The sequence below is a fragment of the Chlorocebus sabaeus genome, chromosome 23 (assembly GCF_047675955.1).
Source record: "Chlorocebus sabaeus isolate Y175 chromosome 23, mChlSab1.0.hap1, whole genome shotgun sequence".
NCBI classification, from domain to species: domain Eukaryota; kingdom Metazoa; phylum Chordata; class Mammalia; order Primates; family Cercopithecidae; genus Chlorocebus; species Chlorocebus sabaeus.
The window spans coordinates 31,933,167-31,951,621 of record NC_132926.1 but is presented as its reverse complement, the minus strand read 5'-3'; the positions used below and the strand labels follow the sequence as shown (position 1 = coordinate 31,951,621).

General features: G+C 55.2%; 2 protein-coding genes across 2 annotated transcripts in view; one reads left to right on the top strand and one right to left on the bottom strand.

The window, feature by feature from the left end:
• Positions 1 to 6,256, bottom strand: part of PDGFRB (platelet derived growth factor receptor beta) — a 42,252-nt gene extending 35,996 nt beyond the window's left edge. The window contains exon 1 of the mRNA XM_008014972.3: positions 5,744 to 6,256. The gene's annotated coding sequence lies outside the window, so the exon portion shown is untranslated. The remainder of the gene's footprint in view (positions 1 to 5,743) is intronic.
• Positions 2,327 to 18,455, top strand: part of CDX1 (caudal type homeobox 1) — a 32,335-nt gene continuing 16,206 nt past the window's right edge. Inside the window, exons 1-2 of the mRNA XM_008014969.3 lie at positions 2,327 to 3,788; positions 15,316 to 17,379. Of these exons, the coding sequence (XP_008013160.1) occupies positions 16,935 to 17,379 (445 nt within the window). The 5' untranslated portion in view covers positions 2,327 to 3,788; positions 15,316 to 16,934. The remainder of the gene's footprint in view (positions 3,789 to 15,315; positions 17,380 to 18,455) is intronic.

Genomic DNA, 18,455 nt, shown 5'->3' with positions numbered 1-18,455 from the left:
GCCACCCACAGTCCACCAGGTCACACCTGCACCTTCAATGCTCTGGGTCAGGAGGGGCCAGGGCTTCTGTGACATGTTTAGAAAGCTGAGCCTTGCCTCTCTAGGGCTAACTGGAAACCCCACCCCACCCTATACCCAGTGAGGCTCAGCCTCAGAAGTGGAGAAGCTGGTGGTGTCACTGCCCTTGGGTTTCCACTTCTCAGAAGGGAAGGTAACAGAGCAGCAGCAAAGAGGATGTGGTAAAACAGCCACAAGAAGCACGGCAGGAACTCTCAGGGGCTAAGGGCAGAGCTGGATGGACCTCTGGGGGTCACTAAGCTTCTCCCTTGGCTTTTCCCCCACTTTATTATAAGAGGAAACTATGATTAGAATGAAGAAGTGGTGTGGCCAAAGGCTTGGGGGTCCAGCAAACCACCCAGGAAGATTCCCATCTCTTGTTGGGATGGCTTTGCTCCTTTTCAGCCCGTACTCTGTCCAGGGAGACCTGGAGGCTGAGCCCTGAACCACAGAGGTGGAGCTGGGTCTCTCCAGGCCTTCAGAGAGATGGGAAAGACCCAGTACCTGTGGTGGAGCAAAGGCAAGCCCAGGTCCCAGGCTCAGCGTCATCACCAATGATCTGCACGGACCTTATGTGCAACCCCTCCCCTCTCTGGACCTTAGTTCCCATCCATACAATAAAGCAGTTGAATCAGGTGACCCCCAAAAGTCCTTTTCATCTCTGACATTCCGGAACTTTCAGACCCCCTGACCCTCCCAAGGGACAGCCCTCTCCATCACAGGGCGGAGAAGCTGGTACTTCTGGCAGATAAAACGTTCTGGGCACCTGAGACATCAAATAGCCCTGATGTGAACTGAGGAGAGGAGAGGATTTTCATTCGGTTAAAGCGATACACCTTGATTTTCAGCCTCCTGCACCAGGCTGGGGGTGGGCTGCCCCAGGACGCATCTGGTGGATGTGGGGGTCGGGCGCAGGGCAGGCTCTGGGGCCAGGGCTTGGAGGTTCAGGAAGTTTTTATCCTGAGAATCTGTGCCTGAGGGCTCAGGAGGGATGTGAGGTGGGCTTCTACACTGGAAGCAACAAGTATGCGAATTTCACACCCACTCCCACCAAAGGTAGGTCCCTGCATCCATTCCTCCCCTCACTTCTGGATCCCATCACTCATCTGGGCCCAAGTCTTGCTTCCTCTTGAAATTAGAGCATATGAGGTTCGAAAACTCAGCACTGGAAGAGACCTAAGGGTTACAGCATCCACACACAGCCCCTAGTGGGCCCACCTCTCCGACCCTCCCTGCTCAGTATCCCAGGAAAATGGGCATGTGGGCTCTGTGGGAGCCCTCTGAGCTCCTCAAGAAACTGAGCACGTTAAGGGGCCACACTAATCGTCAGAAAGTTCCTCCTTGTTATTGCAGGTTAAAGTTTTCCATTAGTGATCATCGATCCTGACCTCCTTCTGTAATGTGTAGAGAAAGGGTAAGAAAAAAACCCTTTCATTGTGAAGTTAAATATGCATGATCCCTGAGTACACAGCAAGGCTTGTGCAGTTGCCAATCTGGGCTGGCGTGGCTTGGAATCCTGAAATTGTTGTAGGGCTGGAAGAAAGCTTTACCATCATCTGGGTCAACCTCCTTGTTTGACTGATGGGAAAACTGAGGCCCCAGGAGGGAACGCCTTGTGCACAGTCCCATAGGGTTCTAAGGTCTGATGACTACCTTTGGAATGCTGAGGGCCCCCACAGCTGAGGCACATTCTCAGGGTTTACATTGGATCCCCAGGGGCATCCCAGGCCCCATCTAGCCTCTCATCAAGGGGATCTGGAGTCAGAAACACCCAGGTGCAAATCCCAGCTCCGCCACTTCTGAGCTGTGGGACTTTAGGCAACTGACTCCGCGCACTTTCTCACCTGTAAAATGGGGAGAGTTTAGCCGGGCACAGTGGCTCACGCCTGTAATCCCAGCACTTTGGGAGCCTGAGGTGGGCGGATCACCTGAGGTCAGGTAGTTCGAGACCAGCCTGGCCAACATAGTGAAACCCTATCTCTACTAAAAATACAATAATTAGCCAGGCATGGTGGCAGGCACCTATAATCCCAACTGCTTGGGAGGCTGAGGCAGGAGAATCACTTGCGCCTGGGAGGTGGAGGTTGCGGTGAGCCAAGATCACACCATTGAACTCCAGTCTGGGCAACAGAGTAAGACTCCATCTCAAAAAAAAAAAAAAAAAAAGTGGGAAGAGTTTATAGATCTAATTTTGAGGTTGCTGTGAAGGTTAATTTTTTTTTTTTTTTTTTTTTTTTTTTTTTGAGACCGAGTCTTGCCCTGTCGCATAGGCTCACTGCATTCTCCGCCTCCCGGGTTCAAGCGATTCTAGTGCCTCAGCCTCCCAAGCAGCTGGGATTACAGGTGCATGCACCACGTCCAGCTAATTTTTGTATTTTTAGTAGAGATGGGGTTTCACCATATTGGCCAGGCTTATCTCAAACTCCTGACTTCAGGTGATCCACCCGCCTCGGTCTCCCAAAGTGCTAGGATTACAAGTGTGAGTCACCGTGCCCAGCCTTGATGGTTAAATTAATCCAGTATTTATTAAGAACATCCTGAATGCCCTGCATGTTCCAAGAGCTGAGGAATACAGCAGCAACTCTGAGGTAACGATGTAAAGCACAATTGAAGTAGACACGGAAAGTACTAAGAACAGGTTGGTTCCTGTTATATAATCCTGCTCACACTGCTTCCTAGCTGAGGTGCTACAAACCCTGACCCTGGGAAGGGGCCCAACACCCCTTCCCTTCCCTCCTAACACTGTGGGTCAGAAGACAGAGGGCAGTGAAAAAAGATTCCCATTCCAAGGACCCACTGCCCACTGGGTTCTGAATCATATGCAAGAAATGGGTGGGCATTTCAGAAGAGCTTTTCATCCCTTTCTCCCTCCCCACTGCACTGAGCAGCAGCCTGTTCTGAGCAAATGCCCAGAGCACCCTCCTTTAGCCTAGGAGGCGGCTGGTCTCAGAGTCAGATTGTGGCCTGTGCCTGGAGGATGGACACGGATCTTTGGAACGTACATGGTGTCCAGGTCCCTTCCATGGGCAGAGCCTTTTGTAGATTGTAGACTAATTTCATAACCAAGTGTTCCAATGCAGGAGGCTGGGAGAGCAGTGGCTCTCCCAGTCGGTGGCCAGAGGTCCAGCTGTGAAGTGCGGGAACTGTGGTAAGCACCTTGCCAATGCTGTTGTCTCACGGAGCCCACACACAGTCCTGCTGCTCACGGACAAGGAGATTGAGGCCCAGAGAGGCAAGGTGTTGCCCCAGGGTCACACAGTCAGCCAGAAACTGGCTCGGGGTCAGTGCATAGTCATCTGATGCCCAAGCCTGGTGCTGTTTGCCCACAGCACTCGCTGCCTTCCAGCTGTGGAAGGCGCCCAGAATTGGGATGTGTGGGGGGTCTGAGGTTAGCCACACGGTAGATTTGTATCAAGCCAGGGCGAGCACTGGGTCTCCTGACTCTGGATCCACGGTGCTTTCCGCTGCCTGTCCCACATCTGCGGGCAATTATAAGTCCCAGCTCTTCTTCCCACAGAGGAGGGGAGCTGCTGATAACTGCTGTCTGGGAGGAGGGTGCTGACCAGATGGTCTCCTTCCTCTCTCAGGACTAAGCCAGGGCCTGGGCAGACCTTGGAGCAGTCAGACCTGAGGCTGCACTTTCTGCTGGAGAAGGTGCTGAAGCCAGGAGCAGGCTCTGCAGGAGGTCGGAGATTCTTCCCTCTGACTAGGAGCTTCCCGGAGAGCACGAGGTAAGCCTTTAGAGTCAGGCAGACTTCAGCCTAAACACCACCTCGACTCACCGTATGGCCCTGGGAAAGTCACTTAGCCTCTCCAGACCTCAGCTTCCTCGTCTACAAAAAGGAGGTAGTACCACTGATTTCAAAACCTTGCCATGAGGACTCCAAGGTGTGTGAGGTACCAGGCTGTATGCCTGCATGAGGTAGGTGTTCAAGGACTGTAGGTCCCTGAAGGCTATGGCTTTTGCGTCTCCCGCTTGGAGACAGGGGAGGACTGCGTGACTTCAGAACTTGTCACTAGAGGCCTCTGTGCAATCAGGAGGTCACAGAGGGAAGCAGACATACTCCTCCCTGCTTGCAATGGAGAAATGCCGCCTGGAGGAGCCACACGATGTCCTGGAAGGGCACCTGTGAGAAGGCTGGAGGCCTGGGTTCTAGTCTCACACTTGGGAGCAGAAGGTCTTCAGTGAGCTCCTCCTTCCTTTCACCAGGACACTTTCTCAGTCCCACTGCCTATCCAGGGCTGGGCACTGGGGGCAGAGCACAGGATGGGGAAACCTTAAACCTTTCCCCAGCAGAAAGTGCAGCCTCAGGTCTGCTGCTGGGGCCTGAACAATCTCTGATGAACAAACAGAACATAAACAGATCACCAACAGGGGAGGGCCAAGTAACATGGATTCAGCACAAAGCGCATGGCTAGCACTTGGAAGACAGGAAGAACCTGGGAAGGCTGCCTGGAAGAGGTGGAGTATGGAATATCCCTGAAAGAAAAGTGATGAGGAAGGGCATTCCAGGAAGGGGGAAGAGGGAGGGCAAATGCCCACAAGCAGGATGGTGCGCATTCCTTCTGGGAATTCTGGGATCTGACTGGCGGGAACAAAAGGCCCAAGTCTGGAGTAATGGGGCACAAGGAGATTCCAACCTCTCCAGGTTGTGCCACTTACTAGCTGTGTGGTTACAGTTATGTGGCTGCCTGAGCCTCAGATTCCTCATGTATAAAACGGAGGTAGAAACAGTCACTGCCTCTGGGGTTGCTGGTGAGCATTACATGAGATCAGTCTCATAAAGCACTCAGCACAGTCGCGGCGTGCAGTAAGTGTCAAGCAGTGGCAGCCTCTGTTAGGAGCTGGGAGTTTCTCCAGGCACTGGGGAGCCATAGGCGGATCCTGGGCAGGGAAGTGGTGTGATCGGATTTATGCTTTAGAATGGCATGGATAAGGAGTAGAGTCCAGAAGGAGGGAGGACAACGAGGAGGCCTGAGCAGCTGCCTGGGACCAAAGGAAATGGCCCACTGGCTGATCCCTTCTTCACAGAGGAGCTCCCCAGATCTGACAATCAGGTCCCAGCCCCCAGCCCCCAGCCCCCAGCCCCAGCAGCATGACCGCTAAAGGGGTTGCCATGGCCCCCCATCGCCCTTGAACTTTCCTAGCCCTCAAACTTTTCTAGCTGCTGGGGGTTTAGAAGGATATCTTAGGAATCTAGAAAATTTGCAAATCCATCTGAATCCCCAAAGGTTGCCTGGTGGCTGACTGGCCCAAAGCCAGACTGATTCTTAGAAACAAGGCTTGGGCTGAGGAACAGCGGTTATGGTCCTGAGGTCCCCAGTCCCCGCTTTCTGTGTACCCTTCTCCCATTCCCCTCTCCCGCTCCTCCCAGCTCTCCCCACTCCCCATTGACTGTGCTGTGCTTTGGAGGCCCCACTCAGCGCCCAGAAACCCCTGAGGGTTTTTGATGAAGGCAGGGGCAGCAGGGATGATGAGGTGGAGGCCACTCACCCCAGAGCAGGAGAACGGAGAAAACTGACTCCTCCAACCCTGACATCACCCAGTCTCCCAGCCTCCTCTCATCTGGTTTTATTAAAAATGTCTTCCTTTTTTTTTTTTTTTTTTTTGCCTACTCAAAGAGTTGCAGGCTAGGGCAAAGGGACAGGGCATGGGGCTGGGGTTCCCACTTTTTCCAGTGCTTACCTTGCTGCTGATGGCTTCTGGTGTGGGCAGAGTTCCAGGCTCTGGACAGTAACCCCCTCCAGGAAGTCCTCCTTACTGCCCTCTGCCTGTTATCAAGTTTGGAGTTTCTGTTATCAGAAAGACTCTGGTCCCAGAGTGGGTAACAGCTGGGTAGAAGGCCAGGCAGGACCGTTGCAGGCTCCTGAAGGCTCAGGAGAACGGAGGGATGGAGGAAGGGGACTGCTGCAGGGAAGAGGAGCGGCCCAGCTTCGCCTCACTCCCCAAGCATCCTTCGGGAGGAGCAGAGCCGCCAGAGGGGCCGCCCTGGGTCTGGCTGTCTGCGTTGGGCAGGGCGAGCGCAGGCTGCTGCTGGGCAGCTGGGCTGAGGGGCCGGCTCTCTCCTCCTCGTTGTTGATCTCCTCTCTGGCTCCAAGTTGCTCACAGAGCGATCCTGGGTCCCAGATAGGGCGGGCAGTCACTGCTGGCTGCTGGCTGCTGGCAGCCTCAGGAGCTCACACCACTGTGGGCTTCCATGCCCCACCCCGCCTTCCCCCGCCACTTTGGGGGAAAGGCTGCAGGGCGGCTTCTGATTGGCCCGGCTGGGAGAAGGGGGGCGGTGGGGCAGGGAGGGTGGACGCGTGCGTCTGTTTTCAATTTCAGGGGTTTTTTTCCCCTCTCTCTTTCTTTTCCCCCAAGTTTCTTGTTTTTCTTCTTTTCCCTCTGCTTACTCCCTCCCGTCGCCCGTTCTCTCAGGATGTGAGGGGATGCTTAAAAATTCCACAGCCCACGCCAGCCGCCAGCCGCTGAGTCACTTTTGTCAAAGAGTGGCCTGGACCCCACTTGCCCGATGCCCATCTCGGGTGGCTGCCTCCCCTTGCCATGGCACCCAGGGAGAGTCATATCTCAGTGCCTCAGTTTCCCCATCTGTAAAGGAGACTGATCATCTCTGTGGTTGATTCAGTCAACCTTCATTCATTGAGCAAGCATACTGAGCGCTTACTATGTTCTAACACTGTACTGAGTGCCGGGAACAGAGCAAGACATGGTCCTGACCTCAGAAGCACCCAGGCTAGTGAGCGAGATATTCACTGGGCAAGCAGGTGTCCGGTGGGCAGACAGGAGGCTGGCAGTGCATTTAGAGGGACCCTTAATGGAGGCCTGAGAGAATCAGAGAGCACTGCTGAGAAGAGGTGACGTGGAGGAGACGGAAAGATCCTCCAAGATGATCAGCCATTTTTCAGAAGGACAAACCAAGGCCCAGGAGTGAATTGGCACAGAGAGGGAACATGATTTGGTCAAGGTCATCCAGCACAGATCAGATATCTCTGGATATTGACAGATACATTCCTTTTCACGTCTCAAAGCCCCTGGGGTGCAAGGAGAGGATTATTTACCCCATTTTATAGATGGGGACACTGAGGCCCAGAAGAGCAAAATAAGCTTCCCAAGCTTACACAGCAATGGCAGAGCTGGGGCAGAACTAGGTCTCATGAGTCACATGATGGAAGAGACATAAGTCATCTGACCCCCACCCAAGACCCCCATTCCAGTGTAGATGAACCCCCTGCCCTGCTTTCTTCCTAGGTTCCCCCTGTGGCTCTTTCATTCAGTCACTCAACAAGATACTTTTGAGGATCTGTTTTGTTCCGCTTCCATTCTCTGGCTCTTCTTTCCCACCAGGGTCTGCCAAGACTCCTCCAGTTCCCCCGGCTGGGTCTCTTCTTCCATGCTCAGCCTCTCAGATCAGAAGACATCTCCAGTTACAGACTCCTAACCCTCAGATGCCAAAGGGCATTATTTTAGAAGGGCATATAGAGTGGGCTCACCACCCCTGCTCCCACTACTGTATACACAGGGTAACTGAATTCCAGAGGGCGAAGAAAGCTGTCCCAGGTGGCACAGGTAGAGGCCAGCTCTGCCCTCCTTCCACTCTCCCCTCTCCACCGCTAAGTCTTTCCTCTTCAGCTTCCCCCAGGCCCCTGTTCACAGAGCAGGGGATTTGCCTGAGCTGGGATTCCATGCCCACCACAGTCAACAATCTTGCAGTCATTTCTTGGTCTAGTCCCAATCGGGATTGCCCAGCAGAGCATCTGGGCTGGACCATATAGAAGGAGAAGTGTTCTCAGACTGGCTCCTTGCCACGGGTTGGGGACCAAAAGAGTACCCCAAGAGAGGGGGCCTGGCCAGGTCTTTGTGGCAGCAAAGTCGTAGGGGAATGTGGAAAGATCCTACAGGCCACAAGGTCAGGCTTGCATAGGGATTTCTTGTGCCCAAAGACTCCGTCAGAAATTTACGACTCCCCTCCTAGCATCTGCCTGGGCCATTCACCTCTGAAGCCTTGGCTGACCCTCTGCAGCCTGGCCAGCCTGGGGGAAGCCAGGAGACACACCAACCCCTAATCCCCAAAGAAGCTAGTCTGGGAGTCAGAAGACCCAGCCACAGACTTACTGGGAGACCGTGAATAGGTCCCTTGCCCTTCCTGAGCCTCAGTTTCCCTATCTGTGCATAACAGGTGTGGACTCACTATGCTACAAGGCCCTTGGGATGGTCTGTCTGCAATTTCCCTTAGAGCGGGACTCTAGTAAGGGAGAGGAGGTTGGTGGGCCCTACGGCAGGGGTACAGCTGGGGGCCAGAGATGCAGCACAGAGGGGAGGGGCAGTTGGCGGTGGCTCCCCTGAGAAGCTGGCGGCCTCCGGTTTCCGGCCAGCCCAGCCATCCTGAGGCCCATCTGGAATTACTTAGCCCCTACCACCATTAACCCTTGGTGGGCACCAGGACTGTCGTTCCTCTTCTCAACTGAGATATGGGTGGGAGGCGCAGAGCTATAGGGAGCACCCCAGGGCACTCGCCAAGGACAGGACAATTGAGGCAAAAGTGTCATGATTGAGAGAGGAGGTTGGAAAGCTACAGATAGAGCTGGGTTTGAATCCCAGCTGCTCCAGTTTCAAGCTACATGAGCTTAGGCAAGTCACTTAAACTCTTGGGCCTTGGTTTCCTCCTCTGGAAAATGGAGCTAAGTCAAAGACTCTTCGATTTGTACAAAGGACTTAGTACATTGCCTGGAAGTGTTATTACTGAAATAGTGAGTTCCCTCATTCGAGCAGCATTTCATCACTGTGTTTCCCTGGGCCAAGCCCTCCCTTTTCTGGGTCTTGCATTCCCCTTGTGCACTCTGCCTTCAGGGGCAATGGACAGGGCACATGGGCAGTGCAGCACCATCACCCTGAGGTGGTCAGCGTGGCCCCCCGCCCCAATGTGGACAGGATACGCTATGAGCATCCTCACACCTGCCCAGATATGGGGAGCCCAGTACAGCCTTGGACAAGGCTGTCTTGGGGAAGGTTGGGCTGAGAGTGGGTGGGCAGAGCATGGAATATGGGGAGCCCTGCCTGAGGTGGACTGGGATGGGGTGCAGTGGGAGAGGGGGGCTCTGGGCCTTAGCGTTCCACACCACCCTCCCCCACAGCACAGTGGCACACTCAAGAGTTAAATGTCTGGACTCTGATGTTGGCAGCTCCAACCCAGCTCCACCACTTCCCAGCCATGTGATGCTGGGCGATGATATTACCTGAGCTCTCTGAGCCTCAGTACCTTCAACTGTGAAGTGGGGACATACGTGCCTACCTCATGGGGTTGTGGAGAGACCTGAATAAGCCATGCCCACAGGCATTTTGTCTAGCCCTCAAGCAAAACAAGAAAGTGCCACAAAAGGTGACTGATCCAGCCGGTACAGTGGTTCACGCCTGTAATCCTAGAACTTTGGGAGCCTGAAGCCGGCAGATCACCTGAGATCGGGAGTTTGAGACCAGCCTGGCCAACATGGAGAAACCCCATCTCTACTAAAAATAGAAAATTAGCTGGGTGTGGTGGCGCATGTCTGTAATCCCAGCTACTTGGGAGGCTGAGGCCGGAGAATTGCTTGAACCTGGGAGGCAGACGTTGCGGTGAGCTGAGATCGCACTATTGCACTCCAGTCTGGGCAACAAGAGTGAAACTCCATCTAAAAAAAAAAAAAAAAAAAAAAGGTGACTGATCCTCAGGTGTTACCAAGAGCTGCTGTCATAGAAGTCCACCATCAGAGCTGGAGGGAAGCTCAGCAACATGCTCATTTCACAGCCGGTATGACTGAGGCCAATGATGGAAAGGAACTTGTGCAAGGCCTTGTGATGTGTCAGCCACAGACTGGGACTGGAACCGCGGCTTTCTGTCTAGACTCATAGGCCCATGCTCTTCCCCAGAGGAGGGAACCAGGCTGAACAGACCCCTGTGCTAAGACCCCCCGCCCCACCACCCACACTTGTCAGAGCGGAAGCTGCAGCTCTCAGTGGGGCAGGGGGAGGGAACCGGAAAGGGAGCCTGAGTGGGAGAATTCCCAGGAGGCTGCTCAGTCCTCACTCAGGCAGGCCAGCGGCCACCACATCTGGCTCTCCCACGCTCCCGGCTCTGCCCCCACTCCCAGGCTCCCCAGGCAGGGTTATGGGGTGGGGGAGGGGGTGATAAGGAAGCAGCACACATATCCCAGGCGCTAACACAGTTATCTTAGATGTCAGGGCCCTAAGATGTGTCCCTTCTGCTGGCATGGAAACTGAGGCCCAGAGAGTGCAGGGAACTCGTCTGAGGTTCACAGTAGTGGTGAGGGAAGCTAGAATACAGGACTCCTGATCCCCAGCCCAGATCCTCCCACCCATGCGTGCCCTGAGCGGAGCAGGTAGATCCTTGTGCCTGTGGCTGGGGAGCCAGAGGGGCACAGAGTGGGAACTGTCCCCCTACCTCCTGGACACTCGGTGTAGTGGCTTTCTGAGTGGGCAAAGGACCAATGGGAATGGGGGCCTTGGGCCACATTCCCTCCCTAGATTCCTAGGACTGTCTTACTGAGCCGGACTGTAGCCACCGAGGCCTGCCAGGATCCCAGGAGATAAAGGCTTCAAGACACTGCCCGTTCAGCCTCTCCCCGCCCCCTTGCTGGCCTCCCTTTCAGTGCCCCAGGACCGTGGGCAACTGAAGTGTGTTCGTCTGGTACACGCAGATGGCTCACAGATCCCTGGAGGAGCAGGGCCCTCACCCTCACCGGATGTGCTGGCTCCTAAGGTCTGGAGAGCATCAGAACTTTTTGAGGGCACACAGCAGGCTTACGGTGGGGCCTCTCCATCTAACATCCAGTTATCACTAAGATAACTGTTTCTCCAACCATCCATCCATGTGATAGAAGTTAACTGAGGACCTACTATGTACCCTGTCCTCCTGTCCTCACAGAGTTCACAAGCAAACACCAAGGAAACCACAAATTAATAATATTAAATTGTGATGAGTGCGATGAAAGCGACAGAGAGAATGATGAGCCGGGTGGATGGGAGTTCTTGCTCAGGTACAGTAGGACTTCTGTGGGGAGGGAACAGGCCTGTGAGGCCACACACATGCAGGAGTAGGAACAGTGTTCCAGGCAGGGGGGAAAGCATTTGCAAAAGCTTGGAGGCCAGAGAGATCCTGATGTGTTTGAACAAAGAGAAAAGAATGGTTGAGGCAGAGAGCGGGCGGGGGGGGGTAGAAGGTTGGAGAGGTTGTCAGTGGCCAGGCATCAGGGCTTTGTGGGCCCGAGGGAGTCTGACTTTTATCCTGAGGGTCAGTAGGGGCCACTGCAGGATTTTAAACAGGGAACTGATGAGACCAGGTCACCAAGGTGCACTGCGGAGGATGTACTAAAGAGGGCAGGAGGGAGGCAGGGGACGAGTGTGGAGGCTGCAGTGGCCGATTATGAACTGAACACTGCGTGCACACACACCCCTGCTCCGTGCTTCCCCCAACTCTTTATCCACCTGAGAGGCTGCAGGAATGCATCTCAACAGGGAGTCTGGGCTTCAGGGTCCCAGCCTGTGCGTGGCCACTTGACTCACAGTATGGCCCTTTTCCTTCCCTGGCCTCTGTATCCTCTGAACAGTGCTCCTCTGATAAGGACATCTATGCCCTGGGCCTCCGGTTCTAGCATGTCCTCTGCTACCTAAGTGTCTGTGTCCTGGGGTCTGCCACGCTTCCCTACACCTCTGTTTCCCTAGGACAATCAGTGGCGTCTGGGCATTACTGAGACAAGGCAACAGCTGTCTGGCGAGTCCTCCAGCAGTACCCAGGAGTGCCAGCAGGTGGCGCCCCTAGCCCCTGGAGGGGTAGGAGGAGGAGAAAGGCATTGGGAGGAGAGAGGCTTCTGGAAGGCAAAGATGCCTCACAGGAGCCCCCCTCCCTCCCCGCATCTGTCCCTACCTGGAGGTGGGCAGGGCAGGAATTAAGATCCCTGATTCTGAGGTGGAAGCAGGGACTCAGAGAGAGGAGTTAACGTGTCCAAGGTCACAGAGCGAGACTGAGGCTTGGCTGGGACGGGCCCCCAGTCCAAAGCTCTTGGACTACAGTCCAGAGAGAACTTCAAGAGGCTGGCGGTGCGGCGCAGTGGGCCTAACACTGGCCCTGGTGCCCACCAACTTCTCTTAGGCAAACTATTTCCAACAGAAAGCTGAGCCCAGAAACTTGTCTCTTCTAGGGCCATAAACCTGATTGAAAAACCAAGTTATCACTAAGATCTTTATGAGGCCATCAGCTCTGTGCCCCACCCCAGGAGGCCCTGGCTGGGTGTGTGAGAGCAGCCTGTAGGGAGGGCTTCCAGGGGGAAGAGGGGCCTACCCAGGAGTCAGAAGAAGGAGGGGTCCAATAAACAGCCACTCCCAGGGGCAGGGGATGTCAGAGAGGAAGAGGCTGTCCACAAGACAGGGTAGACAGGGCCTTCTCCATGCACAGAACCACACTGGACTGCTATCCCAGTCCCAGTGAGCACAGGGGGAGACTGAGGCCCAGGGGCTCAAGGTCACAAGGCGAGTCAGAAGCCAAGGTGGGAAGACCTGCAATTTCAGACTCCCAGCCTGGGTCATTTAAACAAGGTTACAGTGTCCTGGTTGGGGGAAAACTGGGTTGCCACATCAGGGCTGGCTCAGGACTTCTACAGGGGGTCCACCTAGGGGTGAGGGCGAAGGGAGAGTGGAGGCTTTTTTGCATGAAGAAGTCAGAGGAGGAAGAGGAACCAGCTATTTGTTTAAGCAAAATCCCAACTAACAAACTAGGGGGCAGGGAGGCACACACAGCTCACTATCCTGGCAGCGGGGGCCAGATGTAGAAGAAAGAAAAACTTTAGCTGGGCATGGTGGCTCATGCCTGTAATCTCAGCACTTTGGGACGCCAAGGTGGATGGATCACCTGAGGTCAGGAGTTCGAGACCAGCCTGACCAACATGGAGAAACCCTGTGTCTACTAAAAATATAAAATTAGCCAGGTGTGGTGGCAGACACCTGTAATCCCAGCTACTTGGGAGGCTGAGGCAGGACAATCGCTTGAACCTAGGAGGCGGAGGCTGCAGTGAGCCGAGATTGCTCCACTGCACTCCAGCCTGGACAACAAGGGTGAAACTCTGTCTCAAAAAAAAAAAAGAAAGAAAAAGCAAAACTTCCAGCTAGGATATTGACTTCTGTGTGACTTCAGGCAGGTGACTTTGCTTCTCTGAGCTCCAGCTTCCTCCCCTGCAAAATTGGGCTAACAATCAACCCCACCTAGTTGTGCTACTGTGAGAAGGAACTGAGATAACACATGCAAAGGGCTTGACATGATGCCTGGCACTTAGTAAATGCTTAATACATAGCAGTGCTATTGTTGTTATTATTACTCCAGCAAAATGTTAAGGGCCAAACCCTGAAATCTCAGAGAGAACTGAGCTAGGAGTCAGAAAGCCCAGTACCGGGGAATCCACAGGAAGGGTGGGGGCCCAACCCAGGATGTGTCCATGGAGTGGGAGGGACATCCACCCTGGGAGGGCACACTACTGAGGGGACCACAGAGCAGCTGGAGGGGCTCCCCAGGTCTTGGGGGTCCCTGGCTCTGCCCTCTGCCTGATCAGGAAAACAGTCTTTGCTCTGCTGGGAAAGGACTGCCGCTTTGGCCCCTAGCTCTCAGCTACCACCTAGTCCTGGCCACCATCTCCACCACTCCTGGACCCCTGCCCGGCTTCCTGCTGCTCTCTGGCGCCCCGCCTCTCCTCTGGCTCATTCTCCACACACCAGCCACAGCTGTCTTCCCGCCAATGCCCTCAGCCACTCTAACCCCTACATAATACCCTTCTACACCCTCATCAGGCTTGTCCCACCAGGGCCTGCTCTGTCCCTTGCCGGACTCCTCTCTTGCCTCTACCACTCCAGACTGGCCTTTCAGTGCTAGGAGAACAAGTGTCCCCTCGGGCCTCAGGGCCTCTGTTCATACTGACCCTTGACCCCTGCCACCCTTCCCCACTCCCCAGGGCCTTGACTCACGTGTCACTTCCTCCTGCAAGGCTTCCCTGACTCCTCCCTCTGGGTCAAACCTCCCTATTCCTGGCCCTTGCCAAGATGTAACTTTACCTTTATTTGTGATTATTTGATTCATACCTGTCCACCCCTGCCAGACCCCAACTATAAGTACTGCAAGAGCAGGAACTCACTCAGTACCTAACATAGTGTCAGCACAAAGGAGATGTGTTAATACATATTTTTCAAATGGATAAATACATAAAGAAATGAATTTGTATGCCTTTCTAACCCTTAAGCCTACCATTTAGGCCTGACAGAACATACTCTTGAAAGTAGAGGGCACCTAGAGAGCACCCTTCCCCCAGGATAGACATCCTTTCCCCAGCATCTCTAACGTGAGACTGACCTCCAGCAGTCACTTACATACCTCCTGTGATGATGAGCTCACTCTCTCTCATGACAGCCCATTTCCTGACAGATGGCCCCTAACAGAGCACTTTCTTACGTATAGGTGGGCTGAAATCCACATCTGTAGCCTGCAGCTTCCTCCCTGAGGTCCCAAGGCTGCCCTGTCTTCCTCCTCAGACTCAGACCCCACTCCAGGTCTTCTCTTCCTGCAGTCCAAGCAGTCCCTGTTCTCTCAGCTCAGAAAGTGGAGTTCAGTCCTCTTGGGCCTCTTCTCCCTCCTCTGTGTACTTGCCAATTTCCCACCAATCCCTTGAAAACTTGAGTCCTAAGCAGAGCCCAGAGCTCCAGATGACTTCTGAGAAACATTTCAGCACTGCATCCACTTCCTGACCTGGGAAAGTGGGATCTTCCCTGCTGAGGCAGCCATGTGCTCATCTGTGTCATGTGCTGATCTGCACACATGTGGACAGCCATGTGCTCCCGAAAGGTAGCCAAGGGCTCCGCCCGGTCAGCAACAGCCAGGATCTCCCTTCCCCTCTCCTACAAGCAGCCTTCATTTTGCTGCAAACACTGGGCACTAGTCCTTTCCTTTCTGAGCCTCAATGCTTCTACCTGTGCGATGGAAAGGGTTCCTCTGAGCAGGAAGCGGAGGGAGCCCTGTGCTGGCTGAGTCTCCGGCTCTATCACATATCAGAACTCCAGAAGAGCAAGAGTCTCACCAGGGCCAGCTTCTTGGGCGGGTCACCATTGCAGTCACACAGAGCCCAGTGTCTGGAAGCGCCCCGGGCTCAGGTGAATGCTCTGCTGCTACCATCCTGAAATCTTTAATCATTTTCGAACAAGGGACCTTATATTTTTTTATTTTGCTCCAGGCCCGGCAAATTATGTCCTGATCCCGAAACATCTGCCCAGCCCTGAGACGATACCTACCAGCCCCCAGCTAATATGGTGACCCAAGAGACAGACGGGTTGAACAGATAAGACCCTGATTCTGACCTTCTTCGGGGGACCACACATCCCTGCACAATGAGAGGAACCCAGGAAATGTGGGCCCATCCAATCCCACAGGGTGCTTCTGCACAGTTCCCTGGCACAAAGCCCTTGTGGGGAGGGACCCCACCTGACTTCCTGTCCTTCATGCATTCTTCCCCAAATCCCTCAGCCTTGCCCCCACTCCCAGTTCACTGACACCCCCTCAAGTGTTCCCATCCCCCACTCCCCCTTAGGTAACTATGAAATGTTTGCCAGTCCTTAATATGGGGTGGAGGAACATGTGATGCATTTAAAATCCCAAGGGGGCTCCAGCCATAATAAATGGATCAGGGCTTTTGGATCCCGATTCACACAAACCAACTGCTAAAAAGACATTTTTGAATCAATTGGAGTACTCTGAATACGAACTATGTGTTAGGTAATACCCAGGAATTTGTGTTAATTTTGCTAGATGTGATAATGGCATATTATGTAAGAAAATGTCCATGTATTTTAGAGATGCGTGCTGAAGTATGTAGGGGTAAAATGACATGACGTCTGGAATTTGTTTTAAAATACTTCAGAAAAGCGGGGAGTAGATGAAATAAGTGTGACAAAACCTTAATAGTTGTTGAAGCGGGGTGATGGGTACACAGCAGTTCATTATACAATTCTACTTTTGTGTATGCTTGAAACTTCTCAATTAAAAAAAGAGGGTAGAGGGTCATCAAGATAATTTGCTAAAAGTTTCCTGCAATGTCCCCAGAAGACCCCCCCCAACAGACACACACACACACACACACACACACAGCCTTTTGAGAACTTTCTCTAGAAGGCCAACCTAGGCAGTCCCCCAACTGTAAAGAAGACTCGTGTATGTATGTGCATATGTGCTTTTCCCCAGGGAAAAACATCCACAGCTTCCATGACGAGAGGGGTCGTGACCCCTCCCCGCCGAAAGATTAAGGACCTGCGATCCTACAGACCGGAGCCCTGTTTGAAGTCTGCGTTTCCCCTCACCTCAAGTTGGTCACTGTGTGAAGCTGGCCAAGAATCCCCTGGCCCCTGGGTGCCTGTTCCTCCACCTGTAAAATGGGGCTGCAGGGCCGTCCACGCGGCCACTGGAAGGACAAGGTGTTCAGGCCGCTAGGCCGCCCCCTGGCAAGTGATTTCCACTCGCAGCGCGGCCTCCACCCTCGCCCAAGACGCGCCCTCCGCGCCCCCACCCCCTCCAGGCCTTGGCCAGTCCACCTCCCGCTTGGGGCGGCAATTTGTCTCCTTTTGAACCCCCCGCCCCCGACGGGTTTCCCCCTTTGATTCGCGGCCCGGAGGCTTCCCCCCGCTTTGAAATGCAAACCCGCCTCGGCTGGGGCCGCGGGCGGCCCGGAGCTATAAAAGGCCTGGGTGGGGCGGGCGCGGCGGCAGGACAGGCGAGTTCAGGTGAGCGGTTGCTTGTCGTCGGGGCGGCCGGCAGCGGCGGCTCCAGGGCCCAGCATGCGCGGGGGGCCCCGCGGCCACCATGTATGTGGGCTATGTGCTGGACAAGGATTCGCCCGTGTACCCTGGCCCCGCCAGGCCCGCCAGCCTGGGCTTGGGCCCGCAAGCCTACGGCCCCCCGGCCCCGCCCCCGGCGCCCCCGCAGTACCCCGACTTCCCCAGCTACTCTCACTTGGAGCCGGCCCCCGCGCCCCCGACGGCCTGGGGGGCGCCCTTCCCTGCGCCCAAAGACGACTGGGCCGCCGCCTACGGCCCGGGCCCCGCGGCCCCTGCCGCCAGCCCAGCTCCGCTGGCATTCGGGCCCCCTCCGGACTTTAGCCCGGTGCCTGCGCCCCCTGGGCCCGGCCCGGGCCTCCTGGCGCAGCCCCTCGTGGGCCCGGGCACACCGTCCTCGCCCGGAGCGCAGAGGCGGACGCCCTACGAGTGGATGCGGCGCAGCGTGGCGGCCGGAGGCGGCAGTGGCAGCGGTAAGGACCCCTCCCTCGCCCTGCACCTCTGGACCTGCAGGTGCTCAGGCGCGGCCCAGGCCGCCCCGTGTCTGACCTCTGCTCCGGCCCTGCTCGGGTTCCCGGGAGTGTGGCCCTCCTGTCCACTCTCGCCCCGGGGGGCTGCTCTTTGAGCTCCCTCTCCTGAGTCTCAGGCTATCGGAGCCTTCAGCAGCTCAGCCTAACCCTCTCTCTCTACAGATAGGGAAACCGAGACCCCTTGCGAAGTGCGGAAATGCGCCTGCGGCCGCGGAGCAAGGCCCGAACTAGAACGCAGGCTCCCAGACTGGTGTCCTACACTCATTTAGCAACACTGGCTCTTCATCTGCTTCTTCCACTCCTAACCCAACCCTAGGCAAAGGCGGCAAGTTCGCCCCAGAAGGGACGATTCGCTAACTGTGAACAGGGCAGGTGACTTTCCTGGCCAGGGCTGGGTCTCCCCATCATACAGTCAAGAGATTGCTGGGTCATATCTTTCAGGCTGAAAAAGAGCCCTCTTTGGCCAGACTGCGGCAAGGGGTCTGTACCTTACCTTCCCAGGGTCCTCCCTGAACTCTTGACCCCGGGGGAGGGGAAGCGGGAGCAGTAGGAAGGGGGCTACTGTTTGGCTCCTGAGCCTGTGAACCTCCTGCCCCCAGGCAGGCCTCTCTGATCCGCCCTCTTCAAAGGCAGGGGAGGTGGCAGGACAAAGGGCCCAACTTTAATGAGGGGCGGCTTGACCTCCGTTATGGGTCCCCCCTTTGTCATGTAACTGGCTCTGCCTTACTCGGTAGTGACTCCTGTTGGCCGGAAAGTGAACACGATGTTCCATTGTCCCGACTGTGTCCGGCCTGTCCTGACAAAGGCCACCTAGCCTTGGGGGCGGGAAGCTGGCCTGCCCACCCTTTGATGTCCAGCCCCTCCTCTCCTTCCCCCAGCTGGGAATAAGCCTGGGACTTCCCCCACCTCCTCACACTCTTCACCCCCGTCTCCCCACACACCCTCAGCTTGCCTCGGGGCAGATACTGGCTTGGCCTTGATCAGGAGCTACAGGTTCTGGCCACATATACCCTTCTTGG